The sequence below is a fragment of the Chinchilla lanigera genome, unplaced genomic scaffold (genome assembly GCF_000276665.1).
Source record: "Chinchilla lanigera isolate Chin_1 unplaced genomic scaffold, ChiLan1.0 scaffold00019, whole genome shotgun sequence".
Taxonomy (NCBI): domain Eukaryota; kingdom Metazoa; phylum Chordata; class Mammalia; order Rodentia; family Chinchillidae; genus Chinchilla; species Chinchilla lanigera.
This window is the reverse complement of record NW_004955420.1, coordinates 27,883,632-27,908,534: the sequence shown is the minus strand read 5'-3', so window position 1 is coordinate 27,908,534 and position 24,903 is coordinate 27,883,632. Positions and strand designations below refer to the sequence as shown.

General features: G+C 57.9%; 2 protein-coding genes across 15 annotated transcripts in view; one reads left to right on the top strand and one right to left on the bottom strand.

The window, feature by feature from the left end:
* Fam198a (family with sequence similarity 198, member A) overlaps positions 1–8,193 on the top strand; it is a gene marked incomplete at its 5' end in the record, with an annotated part of 30,738 nt that extends 22,545 nt beyond the window's left edge. The window contains 3 exon segments of one of the 3 annotated variants that reach the window (XM_013513530.1): positions 4,977–5,099; positions 5,876–5,979; positions 6,383–8,193. In XM_013513530.1, coding sequence (XP_013368984.1) covers positions 4,977–5,099; positions 5,876–5,979; positions 6,383–6,650 — 495 coding nt within the window. 3 annotated transcript variants of the gene reach the window in all.
* Positions 8,194–9,241: 1,048 nt separating this feature from the next.
* Positions 9,242–24,273, bottom strand: Pomgnt2 (protein O-linked mannose N-acetylglucosaminyltransferase 2 (beta 1,4-)). 12 transcript variants are annotated; one of them, XM_005383498.2, is made up of 4 exons: positions 23,957–24,232; positions 22,368–22,445; positions 12,307–12,405; positions 9,242–11,464 (listed from the first exon to the last, which is right to left on the bottom strand). In XM_005383498.2, exon 4 carries the CDS (start codon positions 11,358–11,360, stop codon positions 9,618–9,620), a length of 1,743 nt encoding a protein of 580 aa, XP_005383555.1. In that variant the 5' UTR covers positions 11,361–11,464; positions 12,307–12,405; positions 22,368–22,445; positions 23,957–24,232; the 3' UTR covers positions 9,242–9,617. The 12 variants fall into 12 exon arrangements, 5 of the variants coding, with proteins under 5 accessions (XP_005383555.1, XP_013368988.1, XP_005383556.1 ...); XM_013513534.1 differs by lacking the exon at positions 23,957–24,232 and adding an exon at positions 24,239–24,273 and having other exon boundaries at positions 9,242–12,405; XM_005383499.2 differs by lacking the exon at positions 12,307–12,405.
* Positions 24,274–24,903: the final 630 nt, after the last annotated feature.

The window sequence follows — 24,903 nt, the reverse complement described above, 5'->3', positions numbered from 1 at the left end:
CTGAACGCCGCCTGCAGCAGAGCGCTGCCTTGTGTGTCTGTCTCTGGTCTCTTCCGCTCAGGGTCTACTATGTGCCAGATCACACTGTTTTAATTACTGAGCTTTATAGTTGTGTTAGCACCTAGTGGGGCTTGCTCTCTCTTGTTGCTCTTTTTAGAGTGCTCTTGATACTTTGGGTACTTTTCTCATATGAAATTCACGATCAGCTTTTACTGCCTCCCCATTCCCAAATCCCCTGGAGATTTACTGGAGTCAAGCGAAATGCCTGCGGACGGCCAGGAGCCTGACACCTGAGGACGCGGTCGCTCAGCTGAGAGCAGAGGCGGCTGGTGCTCCCGCAGCTGGGTCTCCTGTCACGCTGCGTCCCTCCCGGGCATTTCCTCTTCCTGTGACCGTGACCGTGCTTTTTCTAGGACAGGCCCAGGCCAGGCTCCTGGTCTGTAGGAAGGCTACTGTCTCCACACGTTCCTTGTTACTGGCAATCTGCTGCCTTGACCCCATCTGGAACGGCTGCTCAGCTGACCTGCTTGGGTTTTCCAGGTACTGTCCCCGCCGCTTCACCTGTAATGAATGGCACACATCTCTCCACTGCCTCTTCTTTCCAGTGTTTTACCATAAGACATGCTTCTTTGTTTGTTTTTCTGAAACAGGGGTTTGCTCTATAGTTCAGGCTCCCCTTGAAGTCACTGCGTAGCCCAGGCTGGCCTTAAACTTACAGTAACCTCCTGCCTCAGCCTCCCAAGAGCTGGGATTATAGGCATGCACCACAACACCTGGCTTACGCTGGCTTTTGACTGATGATAAAGAACTATTCATTCTTTCAGCTTCATTAAGAGTTTCACACAAGAATGGATGTAGCATCTTACAGGAGACTCCCAGCGTTGGTGGAGAGGTCGCAGGGTGTGCCAGTGCACAGACTCTGGTGAAGGGCGCTCTAGGGGTGACCGTCTGGTCTTGGCTGGAAGCTACTTGCTGTGGTGCGCTTGGCTTTGACTGGCCACTGGTTTTGCGTTGTTTGCACCTTAGGCGGATGTGCGGAATCTTGCTGGAGCACGGAGGTTCTGCAAGGCCAGGTGCTCATCTGCTAGCCTGCTTCCAGAGCAGCCTGGGAGCCTCAGCATTGAGCGGAGCAGACGTGCTTGTCCACCTGCTCCTTTCCCTCTGTCGGTCACGAGCCAGCTGGTGGGAGGGCGAGGCCCCAGAGGAGAGGGAGCGCCGGTACCCAGCGACCCCTCCCGGCCTCTCGGCCTCCACATGCCCCTGTGGGATCTGTAGCAGCTGTCCGGGGCCTGTGCAGCCCCCAGGGAGAGTGGTGCTGGCAGGGAGGGCCTCCCTGCAGTTTTGTGGGCAGGCGGTGAGCTGCCCTGCTGAGAGCAGCCCTGTCCACCGTGCAGGACCTGGCCTGTGACTGCCCTGGGCTGGGGAGGGGCCCGTCACTGGGCGTGGGCTGCAAGGAGAGCAGGTGTCTCTTCCAGAGTCTGCAGGCCTGGAGCAGGCACGGCCAAGGAACCCAGACTTGGCCCCCCAGCCCGGCGGGTCTGTTAGGGGGGCCAAGGTGCCTCAGGCCACCCCCTGTCCCGGGCTGGGCTCCCTGTCCCCCAGCACCGCCTCAGCCTGGTGTCACCCTCAGGCAGACGACAGTGTCCTTCCCATCCCGGACTGGACTGAGCTTGGGTCACTGTCCAGGAGTGCATGACCATGGAGTGCTATCCTGTCTGACTTCCTGGGAGGAGCTGGACTGCCCGGGTTCACACCCAGGCTCCACGTATGTGACCCTAGGCACAACGGTCCGCCCTCACTTTCCTCTCGTTGCAGCAGGGACAATGGCAGTGTGCACCTCTGACTTCAGGAGCGGTGGAGCGAGTCACTCCCGGCAGAGGCTCAGGAAGGCCTGGCACGGAAGGGCTTGGCAGTGGCTTCGCTAAAGTGAACAGCGGCTCCAGTCCGTGTCAGGACTTTGCAATGCTGCTTGGCTGCCCGGAAAACAAAAGCTGCAAGGGATTGCTGTTCCTCTGGGCAGCTCCTCATTTTTTCAGAAGGATCACGCGCTGCAGGAATGTGGGAAGGAAACCTAGGCTCGGCCCGCGTGGCTGCCAGCCTGCTCCGTGTAAGCCCACCTGCTCTTCAGTGGGAAAAACAACCAGAGCGCGCCGCAAAGCAACGGCACAGGCGGCTCTGTGGGCCACGCCCCTCCTGGCGCACGCGCACGTGGGTGGGGACCCGGGATGGGGCTGCGCGGCTCGGGGCGCCCGGTCCCGCAGCGGCCCCTGGAGATGACCGCTGCCTCGAGGGGTCTGCATGGAGCAGCCTGGGGGCGTGGGGTCGGGGGCAGGCGGGGCACAGGCCTGGCGGCTGGGACCAGGCGGGAAGGGGTACCTGGGGCAGTTCTGGGCTTCCAGTCTCACGGGACGGAGGGCATTCACACTTGCTCGCTTTAGTATTTATAAGTGGTAGAAAAAAGCCAGAAAAGAATGTTCTTGGCGGATGAAATTCTCACGACGGGGACGCCTGCGGGAGCGCGGACGAGCCCACCTGTGTGCGCCCCAGACATCTCCCGGGCCCTCGGGGGAGCCTGGTGACCCCGGGCCGAGCACAGTTGTGCACGCGTGCGGGGTCGCCGGCGGCGGGCAGGACAGCGTGGAGGGAGACGCGGGGTGCCCAGCGGCGTCCCTGGAGCGGGGCTGCAGGGCGCTGGGGGTATGGGGCGCCCTGTCCTCAGCCGAACGAGGACATCAGGGCTGCAGGGGACCCCCCTGGCTGCCGGCTGCTCGCGTGTGTCCCTTTCATGAGATTCGCTCGCCATCCGTCCGGGGATTCAGGCATGTGCTGTGCTGCTGAGCTATGTCCCTGGCGCCCAGTCGGAGACTCAGAGGGCTCGGGGACCGCTGCGTCCCTAACTGCCGCTGGTCTCGGGTGACCTGCTGGCTGCCCCGATTTGGTGGAAGGGAAGGACCCGGATTCCACGGTTGCGGGGAGAAATTCTCTATTTCCCCTCCTCCCTTGCTGAGCTCCACGGACACACGTGCCCACAGCGCCCCCTGCGGGCTGCCCGAGACACACCGGCTGTTGGTGAGGGCGGGAAAGCGCGTCCTCACCCTCAGCCGCAGAGCCACAGCCGCCTACCGGTCGCGCAGGACCTCGCTTTCCGTAGGCGTAGGTCGCTTGGGTCAGGTTTTCTGTGACTTGGGCTGCAGACACCTGCACTGACAGAGTGTGCTGCTGGTGTGGCCGGCACCCAGTTTAAGACTGGCGAGGGTCCGGAAGCAAAATGATCTGCAGACGGGTCGACAGGCTGCAGCGAGTGACTGGAATGGAAAACGGGGGTGCTGAGTGCTAAGTCTTCAGTGGGGGCCCGGGGGTGCGGTGCGGCGTTTGCGGCACACAGAACGGGTGTCAAGGACGGCAGACGCTGACCGGTCCTGCAGTGAGGCTCACTCTGCGCTGGACCTCCTGCCTGTGCCTGGTGCTGATGTGCGGGGTGTGGACCCCAAAGAGCCTGGAGCGCTGCCCGTGAGGGAGACATGGGTCCCCCAAAGCTGACCTGGAGTCCTTGGCGAGCGCCCGGGAAAGAAGGAGGCGTCCAGGGGGATGCAGTCACAGCAGCAGGAGGGAGGCCGGGCATGGGGGTCTCTTCTCATCTCCGGCCTGGACAGAGGACCCCCGAGAGGACGCCAGGGTCAGTCCGCAGCAGGACGCTCCTGGGTCCCTAAACGGTATGCACAGGACAGGCCGGCCACCGACGGAGGGAGCAGAAGACACAGAGCCCAGCCGCAGCAGGACAGCGTGGCACTGTGGCCCTGGAGTGCCCACACCGCACGGTCAGCTCTGCCTCTAGGCCACAGACTGGCTCTGCTGAGCCAGCGCCCTTGCAGCCCCCTGTGCCCACCCTGCTCACAACCGAGGGGCACCCTCACCCCACCACGCTGCAGCCTCATCCACTGGCCCCGCAGCTGCACCGAGTGTGCAAAGAACCACACGCACGGCCGACTCCCTGGCTCTGAGTGTGAGGCAAGGGTGGCACTCCTCACACGCCTGCAGGGCAGTGGAGAGGTGGGGAGGACGGCAGTGGTGCCGGCCACCGCAGTGGCGTCTTCTGACACCTGTCCTTTCTCCGCTTCGCGCCGCAGTCTGCCTAGAGCCTCACACTTCTGCCTGGAGTCCGAGTGGCCCCACAGGCCGAGGGCTCAGTCCCACCAGGCAGCTCCCACCCGTCTGAGTGACGCCATCAGTGTCCCCGAGGGGCAGACCCAGTGTTACCCTGTGGGACGAAGTGGTCGGGGTCCTGTCCCTCGGAGGGGTCCCCAGATCCTGCCAGAACCAGGCCTGCCGTGGCTCTGTCCCAGCTGTGCACCTGGCTTCTGCGGCTCTGCCCCGACTCCATCCCTCCAGCACGCCACAGGCCCTGGGCCAGCGCCCTCTTCCCCAGCGGGTCCCTGCTGTCTGCCCAAGAGGCACCACGTGGTGAAGACAGACCGAATGTAGGGCGTCCCTTGGAGGAGCACCGCACAGTCTGTGCCGAGTTTGGGCACCGTGTGACATCACCATGGTTGGCACAGCAGGGGCTCCCAAGTCCCCTGGGCCCATGGGGGACCCGGGCAGTGACCCATCCTGCCCCACAAGCCCTGAGTCCTACCTCCCTGTGCCCCGCACTGACCCAGGCTCAAGGCTCACCAGCCCCCGGCAAACGTTCCGCCTGGCAGGCGGGTGGCAGAAGGACGCATCGCCCTGGGCTGCTGCCGTCCTCGCGTTACTCTGCCCCTTCCCAGGCCTCTCCCCTCTCACAGCAACCGGCTGGCTTTCTTTGTCTCACGTCAAACGAGTCACTCCACAGGCCTCCTGGGGTCTCACCTTCGGCCTCAAGCAGTCATCCAGACGGGGGGCTGGCAGCTGTGTGGGAGGGCAGCGGGCACAGGGGAGCCTGGCTGCCCCAAGGTGGAAGAGGCGGCCCGTGCCCCAGAGGCTGGCTGTCCCCACAGGTGCACGACCGGCTGGATCGCTACTGCTGTGGCTTCCAGCCTGAGCCCTCAGACCCCTGCGTGGAGGAGAGGCTGCGAGAGAAATGCCGGAACCCGGCGGAGCTGCGGCTGGTGCACATCCTGGTACGTCCCGCGCCTCGCCCTGGGCTGGGGTCTGCTGTGTCATCTCCCCTGCGCCTCGCCCCAGCCTGGGCCCCCAAGAATCTCCAGGGGGGCCCATGGCTCCCACAGGCGGAGTTTGAGAAGCTGTTTGAGGGGCTGGGGCCCTGGGAAAGAAGTTTGAGGGTCTGGGGCCCTGGGAAAGGTCTGCAGGGAAAGCGGGGTGCTGCAGGGGACCGTGGGAAAGATCGGCACCGTGGGAAGGACGCGGACGCTGGGAGCGCCCAGGAGACCAGCCCCGCCCCCAGCCACCCACATTCTTAAGGGACTGAGGGCTTCATGGCCACCGTTCTAGGTGGGCAAGGCTCAGGGGCGCAGACTCCTGTGGAAATGGAGCACGGCCGGTGCTTTCTGAGGGCAAGCACACTGCCGGGCAGATGGCACGGGCGGCAGAGGGGCTCTCGGGAGGTCTCCAGGAGTTCAGGAGTTGCGACAGGTCGCCAGCCCGTGGCCTTGGCGAGCACCCCGGATCCCCACCCTTCCGGCCCGGATGGGCACCATCCGCATGCGGCTTCACAGGGCCACAGCTCTGACCCTGTGTCACGTGTCACGAGCAACACCAGTACCTCCTCTGAGGTCACTGGCCGGGTTTGTGCAGATGCCAGGGAGGCACTTAGCACAGTACCCAGTATAAGGGACGTGCCATGCCAGCCACAGGGACTGTGTGGACAAGCAGGGTGGACTGGAAGCCCGCTACCCTGCTCCCATGCCCGCCGTCTCTGCCATCTCCTTCCCTCAAGGTCCGGAGCAGCGACCCGTCTCACCTGGTCTACATCGACAATGCGGGCACCCTGGGGCACCCCGAGCACAAGCTGGACTTCCGGCTGCTGCAGGGCATAGACGGGTGAGGGCCCCGGGCTGCGCGGAGGCCCACCCTGCGGGACGTGGGCTCGGGGAGGCACAGAGCAGGAGCAGTGGGCAGCCGGCTCCTTAAGTCAGGACCCCCTGCCCTGCTTGACCCAGCCGTGCTGCGGCTTGGCGGGAGAGCCAGCAGGGGTCTCTCCTGTCCGAGCCACACGCTCAGCCTTCCCGAGCTCAGGCTGCCCTGCCTGGTGGCGGGGTGACCTGTCGGGCTTTTCTGTGGGCCGGGCCCCGCAAAGTTCTGTCCTCTGCTTTCCCGCACCGCTGGCCCGTCGCTTGGGTGTGGGAGAGCGGTGCGGCCTGGGGACGTCACTGGGCCACCCTTCTGCCTCACGTGTCCTCGGGACTCTCTGACGTCACCTTGCTTTTCCTGTCGTGGGCTCCAGGTTTCCGGAGGCAGCTGTGCGGGTTCTGGCCTCGGGCTGTCTACAGAACCTGCTGCTCAAGTCCCTGCAGATGGACCCGGTGTTCTGGGAGAGCCAAGGCGGGGCCGCGGGGCTGCACCGGGTCCTCCAGACGCTGGAGCAGCGGGGACGGGTCCTGCTGCAACACATCCAGAAGCACAACCTCAGGCTCTTCCAGGATGAGGACCTGGGAGCCACCACTGCCCAGGCAGGCTGGCTCGCTGCTGGGCATCACACGATGCAACCCTGAGCTGACAGTGTCCATCCTGAAGGCCGTGCTTCCTCAGTGCCAGAAAGCAGGACACGTGGGCATCACAGGGGGCTTCAGCTGCTTGGAGGGGTGGAGGTGGTGCGGGCTTCTACCTCACCACCTACCCTTCTGCCTTCTCAGTGCTGGCTCTCAGCCTCCTGCACCAATAAACAGCCCAAGGATGTCCTGGGAACCGAACCGCATACCCACACCAGCGCACGGGCTGTGTGCACAGCTGGGGGATTGAGCGCACGTGTGCAGGAGAGCGGGCGTGTGTGGCGTGTGCATGCACCGCACACATGTGCAACAAGTCAAATAAAGGCTCTCCTGAGAACTATACCTCTGGCCCCCAGTGCCGAGAAATTAGGCTATAAAAGTTCAATTCTTAGTTGTGTTGGCCTAAGAATTATAAATACATGCTCACGAAAAGGAAATTCACAAATAGAAGCATACAAGACAAAAAGTGACAGTCCTGAAAATTCCCTGGAGATGTGTATGTGGGTCGAACTCACACTACATGCAGATTAAAGTAACATAGAACAGGGCCATATTGTGAGTGCCAGCTCACTGCTTTTACTTTGACTGCACCTGAACTGGCCTGCTTTTTACTGATGATTACAGGGAATCTCGGCAGGAATGTGTCACATTTTATTCAGCTTTTTCCGTGATAATGGACATTTAAGCTGCAGGCAGTGCGGCTGTGGACATCAAGGTGTGGGAGTACTTGCCCCAGGGCTCCCCTACATGGACTTCTAGGTCAAAGGGCGTGGCAGTTCTTTGAGAGAAACTACCAAACCGCTCTCTGAAATGCGTATCAATTTACACTTCTCCGAGTAGAGAGCTGACTGTATCTCTGTGCCCCCACCACCACTTGCTCGTCTCAGCCATCTTTAAAACCACAAGAGGAAAGCCTGTTTTAAAGGCTGCATTTCCTCTATCACAAGCGAAGCGGTCCCTGCACCATGCACAGGTCATGGGCATTCTCTGGCTGTCCTCAACCTGCCTGAGATCTCTGAATGCAGTTAGTGGGATTGCGCTCGGCTCTGGGAGACCTGGGGAACTTGTTCTCCTGCAGCCTGCACTTGTGTCTTGACTTTAGCCGGTGCAAAATTTTTATTTCCACGCAGACTCCAAGTCTTTGTAGCTTCACACCCGCTCAGAGAGGCTATCACTACTTGAAACTCGTTAAAATGTCTTTGTGTGGTATTGCTTTTACAGTCACGCTAACCCACAGGAAATTCAGGTTTGAGAGCGGTGGGAGCTGGGGATCTAACTTCTTTCACCTCCCTCCACACGACAGTCAGTTGTGCTGGCATCAGCACACAACCTCTGTCCTGATCTGGAAGTGTCACATCCCACCTGCTGTCCCGCATGAGGCCATTTGTGAGCTGTTCTGTCCCACTAAGTTTTCAATTTCTGCATCAGTGTAATACTGTTTAATGAAAGTTACTTTTTGCTATATGGTGAGCTGGCTCCCATATTTTTATCCTTTTTTCTTTGCAACTTCTATGCATTTGCCCTAAATATGATACAAATCAAGCCACATCCCTCCCACTGCCCTCCAAATCCCTTTGGTGGTTTGACTGGGATTGTATCAGATTTATGCATTAATTAGCATGTGTGTCTGTGACTTCCTGTTCTGAGCTAGGTCTTCTGTGTGGATTCATGTGGCAGACGCCGGCGATGGGCAGGGCAAAGGAACTGGCACCAAGGGGCACGGCACCCGTGTGGATGAGCCCTGCCGACTGCCTGCCACAGACAATGTGAATGATGGGCGGCCCAGCTGCAGAGTCCACGTCGGGGCTGGACCGAGGTACCTCCCTTGGTGGCTGTGGGCAGGAACGGGAACTCTGATGATCAGCTAGAGATGCCTTTTCTGCACCGAGCCACAGCGTGAGCTGCCCTCTGCCAGCCACGCCTCTGCCCTTCTGCCTGCACGGTCTCCTCCTCCCGGAATGACCTGCGCTTGGGCTAGCAGCGTGCTCTGTTCCCGTGGGAGCACATTCACTTGGGCTGGAGCGTGCTGCTCCCAGGTGTGGGGCTGGATACCTGCGGCAGGGAGAGGAGCTTAGGATGACGCAGGGAGGCTGGGCTGCATGGACTGACAGATGCCACCACTGCGGGCCCTCAGCTCTGCAGCCGGGCAGCCACTGCAGGGCCGGGGGCAGTGAGCGCGGGCTTTGAAGAGACTGGGTCTCATGGGGCTCCTGAGCCGAGGCGGCCACACAGCTACTGACGTGGATCCCATCTCTTCCCGCTTGCTGGAGCACTCCCTAGGGAGGACTGCTCCGGGGCGGGACGGTGCCACACCCCTGAGGGACGGGAAGGCAGGGGCGGTGTGCGTAGGTCCTGTGGCTGAGTGTCTGGCTGAGCCCGAGAGCAGGCCCTGTGGATGCGCGCTTGCTCACCACGCCATCCCACCTGCTGCTAGGCCTTTACCCCAGAGCTGGGGATGGCATGGGTGTGGCCTGCCCAGTCCACAGCCCTGGCACTGCCCCTGCCACGCTGCCTCCCTGGGTGGCCATCGGGATGACAGGTGTCAGAGCACCCGGACCAACGCCCTTCCTTCTGCCCAGTGAGAACACTTGACCGAGATGTTCATAATCATTTAATGACTGCTTCGGACACACTGGTACTCCAGGCCACCCGTAAACCTGGTGACCACGGGAACTACCGACCACACGATCTCAGATTCCTGGGGCCTGGACACCAAGCCCAGGGAGGAAGGAAACAACAAGGTCACTTAGCCAGACCGGTTCCTGGGTTCTCACCACCCCCTGCTTAAGGAACCTCTGGTGTGGATGATCAGGACACAGAAGGGGTGGGTGTCCAGCCCCAGATGCAGTGGGGGGACACAGGGGCGCGATCTGCTCAATAAATAAACACATCGTCCTGCAGCCGCCGCCGCAGGACCACAGACCCGGGGGGCACTGGGCCGGGAGCCTGCTGGCCGGCGTGGCCTGCCTGCTACGTGGTGCACACCAGCACGTCCGCGAAGGGCCCCGGCAGCGTCTTGTTGAAGATGCAGCGGACCCACACCAGGTAGGTGGTGAAGGGCTTGATGTTCTCGGTGAAGGTGTGGTTCTGCAGCGCCAGGACGTAGGGCACGTAGGTGCTCTCGCCCTGCTCCTGCAGCCACACCTCGTACCGCACCTCCCGCACCTTCAGGAACCTGAGGTTCCAGGGCATCTGCCACGACACGGTGAGCCGGGCCTCAGAGGCGCCCTGCACAGCTGCCTGGCACCGCGCCTCCCGCACCTTGCCGGGGAAGAGGCCGACCGCCCACTTCTGCCTCTGCGGCCCGGGCCGGCCCTTCACCACACGCCGGATGGCCTGAAGGAGGGACGGGATGTCCACCCTGGTGTCCTGGTAGATGCGGAAGAGCCACTCGGGGTTCCGGCAGCAGAGATGCCGCGGGACCTCGCGGCTCTGCCGGATGCGGGCCTGCTCAGCGCGGTCCAGGTGCGCGATGCCACCCTGGTCCCAGGGCCGCTCAGGGTGTGTGACTGTGTTCTCTGGCAGGAGGTTCCGCCAGGCAACGTACTGCAGGTCCATGCCGGGCAGCGTGGCCAGCGTCTTATAGGGCGTGTAGTGGTCCGGGTTGACGGCGTAGGGGAAGAGCTCCACCACGGCTGCGCCACGCGGCAGGAAGAGGGCGGTGACCAGCTGCGCTCCGTGCATGCTGACCAGCATGGAGGCGTTGCTGACCAGCCGCACAATGTCCGCGAAGGCGTGCTCCTCCAGGGACACCGTCACCGTCTTCATCTGGAACTCCTGGGCCAGGGCCAGCAGCAGCTCGGCCTCGTTCAGGATGAGTCTGTTGTGGGTGCGGCTGAAGACCAGGATGTAGTCCTCGGCCAGCGGGCGCCCGGCGCGGCTCACGTTCAGCTTCTCCGTCATGAAGCGCGCGAACTGCCGGATCTCGTGGCCGGACACCAGGATGTTGGCCTTGGGGCCCTGGGGCTGCACGAAGCCGTACTGGTACCAGGTGGTGACCTTGGAGAGGCCCACGAAGGCATGAGAGAAGCACAGCAGGCGGCCCAGGGCCTTGAGCTGCGTCCGCAGCAGGGGCGGCTTGGGGCTGAGCAGTCTGTAGAGGTCGAAGTGCGAGCCCTCGCCCCAGCCCTCCATGAAGAAGAGCCGGGCCTCGCGGGCCAGGCCCGGGAACTGGCGCAGCGTGTAGAAGATGGGCAGCAGGTCGTCGTGGAAGACGTGCATGAGGTTGTCCGGGTTGAAGCGGTTGGCGATGAGGGCCACGTCGGGCACGAACACCGGCTTGGGCAGGAAGCGCAGGGTGGCGGCGGGCAGTTCCACGAAGTTGAAGTACTGCGTGTTGTGGTCCTCCACGGTGGACAGGTCGAGCAGCGCCGGCTGGAAGCGCCGGGCGCCCAGGTTGGGCAGCATGGCCGAGGAGTTGCCGTGGAAGAAGACGAACTCCTCGGCCTCGCTGGAGTAGCAGAGCCACTTGAAGCGGCAGATGCGGTCGGTGTGCGTCCGCCCCGTGCACACCATGTGCGTGCCACCCTCCGTCAGGATCTGCAGGGCCCTGGGGTAGTCGAGGCGCAAGGCCGCGCCGGGCTCGGGGGCCTGGCGGCCGAGGGCCAGCTCCTCCTCCAGGCTGGCCGCATGCTCGCGCAGCCGCACGTGCTTCCACAGCACGGCCGCCAGCACCGACACCAGCAGAGCGTTGAGCACCGCTGACAGGTGCATCCTAGGGCCACGTCCGCGGACTAAGGCGACGCCGGCCGCGGGGAAGCGCTTCCGGGCAGGCGGGCCACACCCATCCCCACGCACACTGGAGGGCCAGCGCAGGCCTGCAGGGGCAGAAAGCACAGGGAAGGGGTTGGCACAGGCAGGCCGAGTCCTGACGCGCTCTGCTCCTGTGCTGCCGGACTGCTGCTCCGTGCCCGCCTGGCAGATGGCCTTCGCCGCGCAGCACGCACAGGGCGTGGTGGGCGTCTGACCGCAGTGCAGGCTGCACAGCCCGCTTTGCCAGGGAGAGGCGAGCAGACAACACAATCAGAGGCGGGCGGAGTGCCCGCACTGGCTGTGCCCTCTGTCCCCAACGGCCCTGCCCTGAGAGGAGCACTCGAGGCTCACCTGCCGGCCCCAGGAGTGGTACGGCACGAGACAGAGTAGCTCCGTCGTGCCCTGTCCAGCTCAGTGGCCCCCAGAGACCCAAGTGGGCCTTGGGTCAGCGGCGACATTGGCCAAGCTCAGCCAGGCTCAGCCAGCACAGGGAGAGCTGGGCACAGACTGAAAGGTTCGAGTGGTGGAGGCTCAGGCTGTGGGCGGCGCAGTGATCCCACCCTCTCTGCGGGGAGCCAGAGAGTTATGTGTGGTTTCCTGAGGGGCTGGGTCCAAAGGCACTGGGACTGAGCCCAGCAGACTGACCTGTCCCCGTTACCGCTGCTTCCAGGACAGAGCTCAATGATCTGTTCGCTTTTCCCACTGGTGACATGGCAAGGACTATGCCTCAGCACGGACATTTGTCACTTCCTGGGGTTCACAGCGGAAGGGTACCTCTGGGGCACTACACATGACCGCAGGCTGCAAAGCTAATCGGGAACAGCGGTGGCTTGGGGCGTGTAGAAGGGCACAAATGCTAACAGCGGGGGCGTGAACACAGCCCCGAGGCACACACACCAGTGCTGACCTGCCTCGCAGGAACGGCGGGTTGAGACTCGGCATCTGCAAGCAACCCGGGACACGGTCCAAAGACCAAACTCGTGGATTTCTGGTGTAGAAGAGGGTGCTGAAATTCAGATTAAAGGCACTGAAAACCTATTTAATGAAATAATAACAGGAAACTTCCCCAGTGTTGGGAAAGATACAGACACATCAGGTATAAGAGGTATTTAGAATCCCAAACAGGCATGACAGAAAAGAATCTTCCCACAACACATTACAGCTAAAGTAGCAAGAATATACAACAAGAGAAGAATACTGAACGAGGAAGGGAGAAACACCAAGGCACTTGTAGGGGCAAAGCCATGAAAATAACTTCAGAATTCTCTGTAGAAAACCTGAAGGCCAGGAGTGCATAGAATGATGTATCCAATCCACATTGCCACAGCCAGTAAAACTATTCTGAAAAATTGAAGGAGAAATAAACAACTCAACATAAGAAAAAAAAAAAAAAAAAAAGGAATTCACAACCACTAAGATAGTATTGCAGAAAATACTTAAAGGAACCCTACACTCAGAAGAAGGGTAGATAAACTATTGAGAATGAGGCAAGACTTACACATTAGAAATACAATTTCATGACAGGAATTAGTATATACCTTTCTAAATAACTGAATGAAAATGGTTTCATTCTTCAATTAAAAAACACAGACTGGCAGACTGGATTAAAAAACAAGATCCAAGTCTGCTGACTGAGAGAAACACACCTCACTAGCAAAAATGCAACTGAAAGCAAAAGGATAGGAAACAATATTCCACGTAAATAGAACCCAAGAGGAAACAGGAGTAACTAGGCTCATATCCAACAAAAAAGACTTCAAGACAAAATTTGAAGAAGGCCGCTACACATTGGTAAAGGGGAACAATCCACCAGGAAGAGAAAACAATTGTAAATAAATATGCACGGAACAATCAGCGTGCCCAATTTCGTAAGGCAAACAGTACTCAACATAAAGGGATATGTAGGTCCAAATGCAGTAATAGTGTGTGAATTCAATCCTCCACTCTCACTAATAGGTCATCCAGACACTCTCATGTCAAAAAAACATCAGGAGAGAATGATCAGAGCTAAACTACACCATAAAGCAAACGGATTTAACAGATGTCTACAGAACATTCTGTCCAACTGTAAAATACACATTCTTCTCAGCAGCTCATGGAACATACTCCAAAACAGATCATATTTTAGGCCATAAAGTAAGCCTTAACAAATATAAAAGAACTGAAATAATTTCTTGCATCTTATCAGATCAGGTCATAATGGAATGAAACTAGAAGTCAGAAAAAGAAACTACAGGCACTACACAAACACATGAAGATTAAACAATTCACTTCTGAATGACCAGTGGATTATTGAAGAAATCAGGGAGGAAATTTAAAAATTCCTGGACACACACATGAAAATGGAAATATAACATACCAGAATCTCTGGGATATGGCAAAGCTAATTCTAAGAGGGAAATTTGTAGACATGAGTGCCTACATAAAAAAATCAGAAAGATCTCAAATAATGTAATGATTTGTCTCAAATTCTTTGTAACACAAAAACCAAAACCAAATCCAATGGACATAATAAAGACCAGAGCTAATATTAATGAGATAGAGACGCCACACAGGATCGATGAAAGAGTTGATTCTTTGAAAAGATAAGTAAGGTTGATAAACCATCAGCCAAACAAACCAAAGGAGGAATGCCGCTGTCAGTAATCACACACACATCCGGGACACGGCCGTAATGTAAAACAAAGCGGTCTCCCAGTGGGGCCAGCGCACCAGGGCTGGGGAGACCTGCAGGTCAACAGCAGGCGCCGCACTGCATCCACGTTCAGTTCTGATGAAGCGGATGGTCCCCACATGACCACCTCAGGTTCTCATCCGCCTGCCCGCTCTGGGCCTGGGCCAGGTGTGACTACACGAGGGGCTCTCGCCCCTCTTTGGAACATCTCTGCCCACTCTGTCCCTGGTACTTGCTGCACCTGAGATTCCCCAGAGCCCTCCACCGGCCCATGCCAGGCCTCTGGCACTGCCTGGCACTGGCCTCAGGGCTGGGGAGCTGACCCCGCAGTGAGCGAGACGGACGGCTTTGCCTGAGACCCCTCTGCCACTGCTGCTAAGCAGGCGTATCTGCCAGGCAGTGTTCCAACCAGCCTGCTTTGAGTTTCCAGGGGGCACCATGGGCTGCAGGCAGCTCCCTAAAGATGGTGCACACTAAGTGCAGAGATTAAAGGCCAGACAGACTTGATCCAACTCCCTGCACTCCCGGGGCCGGTCTCTGATCTCAGGCTCCTCAGCAGCAAACATGAGGGTGTAGACCCACCTCACGGGGCTGTGGAGAAGCCACAGCAAATGCACTGGTAGGAACTCCCGAATGTGGATGGATAAACTGGCACTGCATTCAATGTGGTTCTACCTAGTAGGTGGAGTATGCGGCAGAGAGGAAGAGCAGAGGTTAGAGGGGGAGCTGAAGCACTCTTGGCACGCCTGGCTGCCTTCCCCAACTCCGAGCAAAAGCTGCTCAGCGCCCAGGCTGGAACTGTCACTTCTAGTCTCAGGCGCTGGACACAAAGGCCTTCCAACCTAAGCCAGAGAAGCTTGCTTCTAAAGAACGGAACCTGAGGCCAGGCAGTGAGTGTCACCGGCTGTGCTGCCTGTGGCTCATGGGGCCTGGTCCAGTACACTAACACGTGACACCGAACACTGGATTCCACACATCACCCTTCTCCTCTTCCCAACAGAGCCCCCAGTCTGTGCAGACAGCTTCCTCGCCTGACCCTCACCAGGCTCAGAGAAGCCAAGACCCTTGCTCCAGGGACAGAGCATATTCCAGGACCAGTGACCGCCCTGCATGGCACACTGCCTGGGAGGAACAATGAGACCGAGGCGAAGGAGTCACACTCCAGGTTAACACAGTGGACAGGGGAGAAGGCCTCGGCCCGGGGCTGCTGGCTGGACTGCTGACCAGGCAGAAACGAGCTTGAGGGCAAAGACAGCATGCATGGATGCACATGTGGCAGGAAGGCATCTCCTCGTCCCTGACCTTTCTGCCCTACGAGGCGACAACTTTCCCCATCACAGAATCCAGGCTGGGAGGACGTCCTGGCATCTCGCAGACAGGAACACCTCAGTGGCACAGGAATTGTAAAGTGTCCTGCACTGGGTCTGCCTGCATCTCAATTCTGGGCTCTGACCCCGTGGGATTCCTTGGCACTATTAGGTTTCCCTGTGGCCCTTTTAACCTGGGCAGATGATAAAGACTTTGTAAGGAAAATGGAAACAAATCACACTTGGGTACCATCTCCTGGTAGGGATGGAGGACCCGGGCAAAGTAAGTCTCACAGTGCAGGCAGCAGGTGGCTCCAGTGAGCCCTGCAGGAAGCAGGCGCCACACCTGGTTCTGTCTTCCAGGAACCATGAGGGATCAGAGACTCAGTGTGCGGAGTGGGAGGTGGGGAGGGGCGCTGTCCAGGGAGACCAGAGGGTTGGAGTGGATGCCTCAGACAGGGATGGGGGTAAACTCAGAAACCCGAGCCAGAGCCAGGACGGCAGCGGCTGGGGCGCAGCTCAAGGAACGTGGGCCTGATGACGTCAGCCACTGCCTGTGTCTGAGCAGCGAGAGGAGTGGAGAACGGGGGGGGGGGGGAGCCAACCCCCCACTCACATTGGGATAAGGGCCGGTGGGACCACGTGGTGCCATGGGGACAGGAGCACTGGACTCACGGCAAAGCAAGTCCAAGTTTGCAGATGACCACAGTTTTAAAGAAACTCCTACGGACCCAAAACTAATGCCTTCAGAAATACTTGCTCAGCTCCTCGGGGGCATTTTTAGCTATAAAAGAAAAAGGTGAAGTCATAACTACCCCAGGGGCCTACAGCAAGGACGCCATGGACTTCACCTCCTTCACACAGTCTCTGAGGCTGAGAACTTCTGGTCCAGCCATGGCTGTCCTCACAGCAGGTTTTATCTGCACCTTCTGGCCTGGCTCTCCACCTCCAGGGGGGTCTCTGCCGGTGGGAAAGCTGCTTAACCTTGCGTGTTTCCCAGTCTCTTCAGAACCATGTACCCAATGATAACAGAAATCTTCATGCCCCAAACTCTCTCCTGCCCCTAAGACTCCTTCAGTTGCAGGTTCCTTCCTTTAGCATCTGCCCCTTGAGACCAGTGGATTTCATCAAACTTCACTCTTTGAAGTTGGTATTTTACATCTGTATCCACATGGTTTTATTTCACTTTTCTGATAGAAAACCGTCCACTGCACACGCTTTTCCTACACGCACGCCCATGCTGCACCCAGTCCTCTTAGCTACCAACTACCGTGCGGAGGTTGGACTGCGTCCCGCCGCGCCTTTATGACCATGTCTGACCAATGTCCCTGGCCCTGCCACAGGCACAGCTACCTTAGCACTGCTGCAGCAGGGAGCCAAAGCTGCTCAAAGAGAAAACCTGACACACAGCAGCAGCTGCAGAGGCCAGAGCTCATTCACCCTCAAGCCTGCAAGAGGGGAAAACAGAACATACAGGAGGGACAAACAGTTTAAGGAGAGAATGGAAAGGCAAGGTGAGCAGTCTCGCCTGGGGCTGGCGAGCCTGGCCCAAGACCTCAGCTCAGCGTGGGGACAGGGAGACAGGAGCGACAGCTGGGTCCATGCGAGTGCGCCCTCACACCACCGCGTGACCCAGCAGCTCTGCCCCCAGAGGGCCTGGGGTGGCAACACTCTAGTAGCCAGGTGCACACACCACACGCTCACCCAGCCCCTGGCTTCTAAGCACTGCATCTTCCTCCAGGAGAGGACCCAGGTCTGCAGGAGAAATGACTCATCACAGGGAGGGGAGGGGGAGGAAGTACCAGACCAGCCCGAAACGTCACGCAGTGCCGAAGCGTGAGGAAGTGAGGACACGGGAGGCACAGGAGCCGGCCGAGGGGGCTTCCACTGGCCGAGTCTGAATGATGTGACAAAATTAAAAGGTAAGAGCCGTGGACGGCTGCCCGTGGAATAAAACCAATGCCCACGAGTCAATACTGATACGAACCGTTCAGTCAGTAAAGGGAAGGGAAGAGACCGGTCTTCCTTGCGGAGTTGCAGTTACTGCAGAAGCAAAGATGGAGAAAGAAAGTCTGGCAAACAGCACAGAACTGACCGCTGCGGACCATGTTTGCTGACAGACACTGAAGTAGCGGGCGAGAATACGAGGAGACCAAGGTATCTGCAGTCTCAAAGTATCTCCCCAAGAGAGTCTTTCTCACGAGGTAAAAACAGAAAGCACCATGGAGAAGCCCGTGCAGAAGCCCGCAGACACTCCTCAGCCCAGCAGTCACTGCCGGCATCCCCGGCAGAACACAGCGACCCCACGGCCCCACGCGCCGCCGCGCGGAGGGCACCTTGACTCTGTGGTTGTCTCTGTGAGCCACACAACTTCCACCTCAATTTCTCAGTGTGAACCTTGTTCCAGGCCCGTTCTAGCTCTGAAGGAGCTCCGCAGGCCGGTGAGCAGAAAAGACCTCAAACCCCAGCGGAACGGGGGACGTCCTCCCTGGCAGCCGGCCAATCCTCTTCAACAGAGCGAGGGTCAGGGAAGTCGGGAGGGCGCGGAGCTGTCCCGGCTCGGGGACACTCAGACACAGAGCAGCGAAATGCAGTGTGGCATCCCGTTTGTGCCCTGGGCCAGCGAAGGCTAATATTAGGACAACTGGCAGAATGGACAGGAGGTCTGTGGTTTGCTAAGTGTTGTGTGAACGTCCCGGTTTTGATCCTTCTGCCATGGCTGTCAGATGTCACCATGAGGGCAAACTGGGTGATGTGGTTTCTGCAACTTTTCTGTAAATGTAAAATTGTTTCAAAATAAAAAGCTATAAAAACTGGTAACAAGAAACCAGAGAACCGGGGTCTTTACAGCTCGAGGGATGTACATGTCTCCAACCCTAACACACTGCAGCAAAACCAGAGACTGAACCTGGGGCAGGATTCTGACGGGGGGAGGGGACCGGGCCTTCACGCGACCGTCCTTTGCATGGGCTTGACGTGAGAGAGAGAAAGCTTCAGAGGAAATGCAAATAAACCCCTTACTATAAATGACAAGCAAATTCTGGAGAGCAGAAAGAAATAAATTAGTATTTGGAAAAATACATTAAAGCCCTCCCTGCAGAGATGAGGGGCAGCTAAAGCTCAGAGACACCCGGGGATGTCAGGCAGCAAGGGCCTCGGGAACGTGAGGTGCAAGGGGGCCCCTCCACCCTGCGCAGGCTGCCAGCCTCTCCAGTGGTCACCCTCCCAAACCGCCCCTCCCGTCCCGTGGCCCGGGGCAGGCTGGGAGAGGCGGGGATGCGGGGCAGTGGTCATCGGCGGGCAGGAGGCCAGGGTCCTTCTCTGGGTCTGGCTGGCTGCATGTGCAGTGGCAGTGCCAGCAGTGCAGGGGCCTTGTGGGGCGAACAGGAGTCAGGGTGGGTGGCAGAAGCCCCCGGGCCCGGCCAGCGCGGTCCGGGCAGCAGGCAGCACGGAAGGCGCTTCCGCGTCCTCAGTCAGCCTTCCAAGGGGAAGTGGGGGGAGCTTCGCTGGCAGTGGCGAGATGAGCATTCCGCTAGAAACGGTGTGGAGGTAAAGCCGGGGTCTCAGAGGCTGGGCCGCCTGGTTCTCACCACCTGCACAATGCGCAAGCTGGGCAGCTGCACCCACGTTCACAAGGGCACCTGTGAGTCTAACCTGACTTCCAAACTCATCGGCTACCACAGGGAACTTCCTTCAGGGCTTCCAGACCCAGCAGGAACAGAAAGCTAGGGAGCACGTGAGCCACACAGCCTCACACCAGTTCCCACAGGGACGCGGCCCTTGGCGGGGGACACTCAGGGGCTCACCCAGTGACTCATTTCCCTTCACCATCAAGGGGAAGGGAATTTATAAAAGTTCCTGCTCCAGAATGTATAAAAGTTCCTCCCTGCCTCAGCAGCCAATTTTCAGTATAAAACATACAATCAAGCTGGGCATGGTGGCACAAGACTGTAATCCCAGAACTCTGGGAGGCTGAAGCAGGAGGATCACAAATTCCAGCCCAGCCTGGGCAACTTAGTGACTTAGTGAGACGCTGTCTCAGAATAAAAAATAAAAAGAGGGCTGGAGATGTAGCTCAGGGCAAAGGCACTGGGTTCAATCCTTTCCTGCAAGAAATAAAAATAAACAATCAAAGCTACCACCTCTGACACTTTATGTTCCAGAGTGTACTAAAATTATACACTTGTTTTCTCACTTACCCTCACACTAACACTAAGAAGCTAAAGCTACTCTAATACCCCATTCTACGGCTTAGGACCCGGGAGGCTGGAGGCGGAGGTAAACCTGTCCGAATCCCTCAGCCCGTGTGAACTGGAGAAGGACTGGGACACGGATGCTCGGAGTCTTGATGGAACAGCATCCTCTCCACGGTTTGGGGCACTCAGAGGTCACCAGCCCCGCTCCTCTACCTCGGGCACCGGATTCAGGGCCCAGCTGGCATGAGGAGTACAGAGCTTGGCAGCTTAGCCAGGACAAAGCATTGTGGAGCAAGGATTCTTTTCTTTTTTTCCAAAAGAAAAGGAAAAGACCAATAAACAGGGATTAAAAAGAAGCCACAGGAAGCCTTTAGAAGCTTTAGGAGGAGGAGTGCACACGCCTGTGCTTCCTACGGGTCCATGCTGCAGTGAAGCTGAGGGTGGCCACACGCCCTGGAGGCCTGCGCCCTGGTAAAGCTAGGGCTAAGGGGGTCTGGCAGGACCTGCCTGTATCAGTCAGCGTGTGCTGCCATGACAACAGTGGCAGACTAGCGGATACAAGGACGAGTGCATTTCCTCACGGTTCTGGAGGGTGGAGCCCGAGTGCCAGGTGCTGCGGCCGTCCTCTGGCGAGGCTGTCCTGGCTTGCACACGGCTACCGTCGCACTGTGCCCCCATCACCTCGGTCCTTGTGCGCCTGGGGACAGCGAGACAACAGCTCTGGTTCTTTTCCTCTTCTCAGGAGGACACCTCTTCTCAGGCCTAGCGGATTAGGGTCCCGGCCTATGACCTCCCAGGGCCTTCCTGGCTCCCTTAAAGACCCCATCTCCAAATACAGAAACTGGGGGTTGGGGCCACCACACATGGATGGGGGAGGGTGACACACCTCTGATTCAGAGAAGCCAGAAATCCATTTACATTGTGCGCTGTCCTATTCAGTGACTCCTGGCAAACACACTGATAGAGTGAACACCCCGCACAGGCCACGGCTTGGGGCAGGGGACAGAGACATGTGCCGCCCGGTGGTCTAAAGCACCTCCCTCCTGCAGCCTCACCTGCTGAAAGTCCCGGCTTCGGGATGGCCAGAGACATGAGCCACGTCTCCGCTGGACTGGGGGCCGGGCATCCAGCACCTGCCAGATGCAGCTTGCCAAAGACCCAGTCCAGGAACAGGCCGGGTTTCTGCGAGCACAGCAGCAGTCTGACTTTAAGGACTGTTCCTATGGACCACTGACAATGAGAGAATTCCTATTGTTGTCACTGAGAAATGTTTTACCCTAAATGCAGCCTGAATTTGAGTGCTGAAGTATGGAAGTGCTGGGTCCTGCGTGAATGCGTCTCACGCGCTATCCTGGGCGGCAGCACTTTCTCCCCGGAAGTCCTGGGTGCCGTCGGCATAGCGCTCACGTGTCACCAAAACCGCAGGTCAGCCTAGCGCTACCGATATGCTGGCACATTTATAGGAGTCCAGAGTTTCTGGCACAGATGTTTATCCTCGGCAAAACGCTGTCAGCTTCCGAGTGGTTCTTGTAAACTTCACATGTTTAATTTTTAAGGCACATTTAACAGTCAGCTAAGAGCTCACGTTCTCAAACTAACACCGTGACAGGACAACAAATCCTTGCTTTAGTTTAAAGAGAAAGCAAAGTCAAATCTGCAGACATTCATCCTGAGCCAGCAGCTGATGCCTGGAACTCCATGTCCTCCTCAACCAATGGTATGGATCTCTGCAGGAGGGGCATCTGTGGACTTCCAGTCTGGCTCACCTGGTGCCCGTGCTGCCAGCCTCTGCTAAGGCTGTGCCCAGGGTGTGTGCGCAGGCAGGAGGCTGCTCCAGCCAGAGAGGGGCTGGCAACCCCTCTGCACCGCTCCACTCCCAACTGGCTCGGCCCTCTGCTCGCCGCAGCCCGCCATGCCGCCTGCTCTGCTGGGCACACAAGGGACCCTAGGAAGCTAACCCTGCCTCTGTGGTCCTCTCCGGTCACAGGGGGGCACTACTTATCCTGATGCGCGCAGTCGGTCACACGCAGACAGGAACCAAACACCGGGAACCTGTCAAGAGGCTCACAGAGGGAAGCAGCACTCAGGGTACCAAGTTTTCAAGGTGAAACTACAAATTAAAGAAAATCAACCACCGCTCTTACAGGGGACACTCAGACCCCAATGTATAACACCTCCTAATGGGGCCCTAGGGCTCAAGGGACAGGCTGAACTCATGTGGTCAGGAGACACCACCCCAGGGCGCACAAGTCGGTCACAAAGAAGCAGGACTGGTGTGCCCAGCAGGACACGCCCACAGCAGCTCCCAGGTGGTGAACACAGAAAGCCCTACTGCGCCGGCCCTCCTGTCTGCCCCAAGCCATGGGGTGTCCCACCACCCTGGACATTTATGGCCAGGTTCAATGTGCAGAAAGGTAGACCAGGGTGCCCCAGTTGTGGGGGCAGGCACAAGCAGTGACAGATCTGCCAGGAGCCCCACGTTTTACCAGCAGAGACCCAGGGCTTAGGTGACCACAGAATGGCCCTTTGCAGGGGGAGCCCTGCCATGGCCAGGCGATCAGTGTCCCTGTCTGGGGAAGCAGGAAGTCAACGTCGGCGAGCAGCAGGCGATGACAGGGCTCCCTGTGGGCTTTCCTACGGCCCCAGCATTGTGGTGTCACCCTGAACTTCTCCCTGTCCTAACGATGACACTATTGTAGCTTGTGCCCACTGGCCAGGCACAAGGTGAGCTCTTCACCATACGCACGGCAGAACCAAAGCCTGGGGAGGTTAGAGAGCTGCCCTCACTTACACACGGAGCAGCGAGGGGACCTCCGCAAGCAGGCTTGCCAGCGTCTGCAATCTCTTCTTCCTTTTATTTGGAAATAACCTGAAACTCACAAAAAAGTTGCATGTGTAGTACAAGGAACTCTTCTACCCTCTTACCAATCCATGAACTGCTTTTCTGATACAATTGTTTTATCATTCTTTCATATATACAAACTCTTCTTTCTAAACCATTTAAAAATAAATTGGAACTGGGTATGGTAGTGGATGCCTGTAATCCCAGCACTCAGGAGGCTGAGGCAGGAGGATTGCTGAGTTCAAGGCCAGCCAGGGCTTTATAGGTGAGTTCAAGGCCAGCCTGCACTACATAGTGGGACCCTATCTCAAAATACAGACAAACAAAAACAATAAAAATAAGTTGGGGACATACCCTTCAGGCCTTAATATTTAATACTTCAGTGTGCATTTTTGAAGAATGAGAAGATTCTCTTACACAACACAAATCCAGGAAGTTCACACTGACACGATACTATCACTAGTCTGCAGTCTCTATCCTGTGGTCCACAACCTAATCCAGGATAAGGCATGGCTTCTGGTTACCCCATCCCTCTGGTCCAGCCTGGAGCAGCTCCTTGGTCCTTCCTTGACTTTTACAACCTTGACAGCTGACCAGGGACAGCTGTTTCCTAGGAGTTTCCTCCACCTGGGTTTGTCTGATGTTTCCTTATGATTAGTTTGGTCAGGAATCAGTCTACTTGCCCGAGCTCTGAGATGAGCCCACTCTTTCTGGGATACTCACGGGTCAAGAACCCTGTCCTGCGTAGGACGCTCCCATCCCTGAGACAAGCCGATCCCAGTCACTGAGCTAAGCTTGCTCTATGGCACTGGCAGCAAGAGCAAGGCTGCCCCGGGGTGGGTGCAACCCCTTCCACCCGAGTGGGCCGTGTGGGCACCGGCACAGGCATGGGCCACGGGCACACAGGACTCCACACCTGGCTCACTGCAGTCCTCAGGGAGAAGGACTTCTCTAAAGGTCAGAGCTGTCTAAGCCCAGAGGCCCTGCCTGGAAGGAGCCTTACTCTGGATCCACATGGTGTGCAGTGCACCGGTGCAGGGGCCAGTCAGGGCACCTCCCAGGCAGGACCCGCAGATTCTGTGTCCCTGGGACATCACTAATACAGAACCCTGAGCCCCCCCCCCACCTGCTGCACCGGCATCTCCCTGCAGGCAGGGCTCCGGAGCCTCCAGGGGGTTCTTATGTGTGCTCGATTGTAAGAGGAACTGCTCCAAGGCTTCTTAACCTGCTCCACTACTACACAATTCTGCAACACTCGGCAAGGTATTTCTGTCCTGCTCAGGTAAAGGAATGATTAACTGAGGATAACCCTCCCCATCTTAAAGGCTAAGAGGACTGATCCCAGCCTTTGCTAAGTGCTAGGAAAGCAGCCTATGCTCAGCCTGCGAGAGGAGGTGTCCCAACCCGTTACTTCCCATACCAATGGCACTGCTGGTAGTGTGCAAGAAACACATCCAGGTCTCTGGGCTACAGCTCCCTGGACCATGGGTGGGGCCTGATCTAAAGCAGCCACTGGTGGGGAACGGAGATGCCCACACCTGCTCGCCAGCGGAGAGAAGGCAGGTCCCTGCGCAAGGAGCCCCTGAACACAGCATGGACGGGCAGCTTCTCCAGTTCCTTACTACGGGAGGGCGCAACTCCTGATCCCCTCTCAGGATGGGCTAGGACTCCTGCCACCAACCTTCACTGCCGAAGGACCAGTGTGCGTTTCATCACTGGGCTGAAGACGATCCCACACAAGGACCTGCACCGGGAAGAGTGGGAATACAGCAGACAAGGTCCCGGCCCCTTCCCGACACTGGGCTGGGCTCTGTACTCACCACACTGCAAAGAAGGTTGCTCTCGGCTGTATTCTGCAAGAGGGAGAAACAAGAAAACCTCTTAGCATAAGACTGCAGCCATAGCAGTCATCACTGGTACAGTGAAAGATCTTTCTTATAGACACTGGGCCCTGGGCAGGTACCAGTAAAGACAAGGGAAACCAGGAGGAAAAAAAGATGGATCCCTACCTAGGCTCACTAAGGAAAAGAGGATATTGGCTCTGGGGCAGAGGGTGAAGGTCAGTGTTACCACCGTCTTACTTCGCTGGGCGCCTACTATGTGCCAGGGTCTCCCAAGCCGTTCCTGCCCTGTATCATTTAAGCCTCATAAAAAGTACCAAAGCAGGTACTGGTGTTTTCCACCCTCCCTTCCACACTCCTTCCTTGTAGCTCCGCCATGGAGCTGCGCCCCAACCCTATTTCCTTTGACACAGAAAACCTGGGCTTAGTGGGGAGTAAGTCCCTTGCTTAAGACCTCACAGCTCAAGCAGGAGCTCCAGGATTTGACTGCCTCTGCCAGGGTCCTTGTTTTTAAGTGCTGAGCTCATCTGGTCTCAGACCTGAAAGAACAATGGTGGCAGGGAAGCAGGGTAGACCTCGAGGGCAGACGGGTGTGCATGGCTCTGGGAGCGCAAATCACAGGTCCTAGCCGGTAACTTAGCAAC

Excerpts from the sequence above, each read along its gene's own strand:
- Pomgnt2 (XM_013513534.1), bottom strand. The coding sequence starts at position 11,360 with ATGCACCTGTCAGCGGTGCTCAACGCTCTGCTGGTGTCGGTGCTGGCG.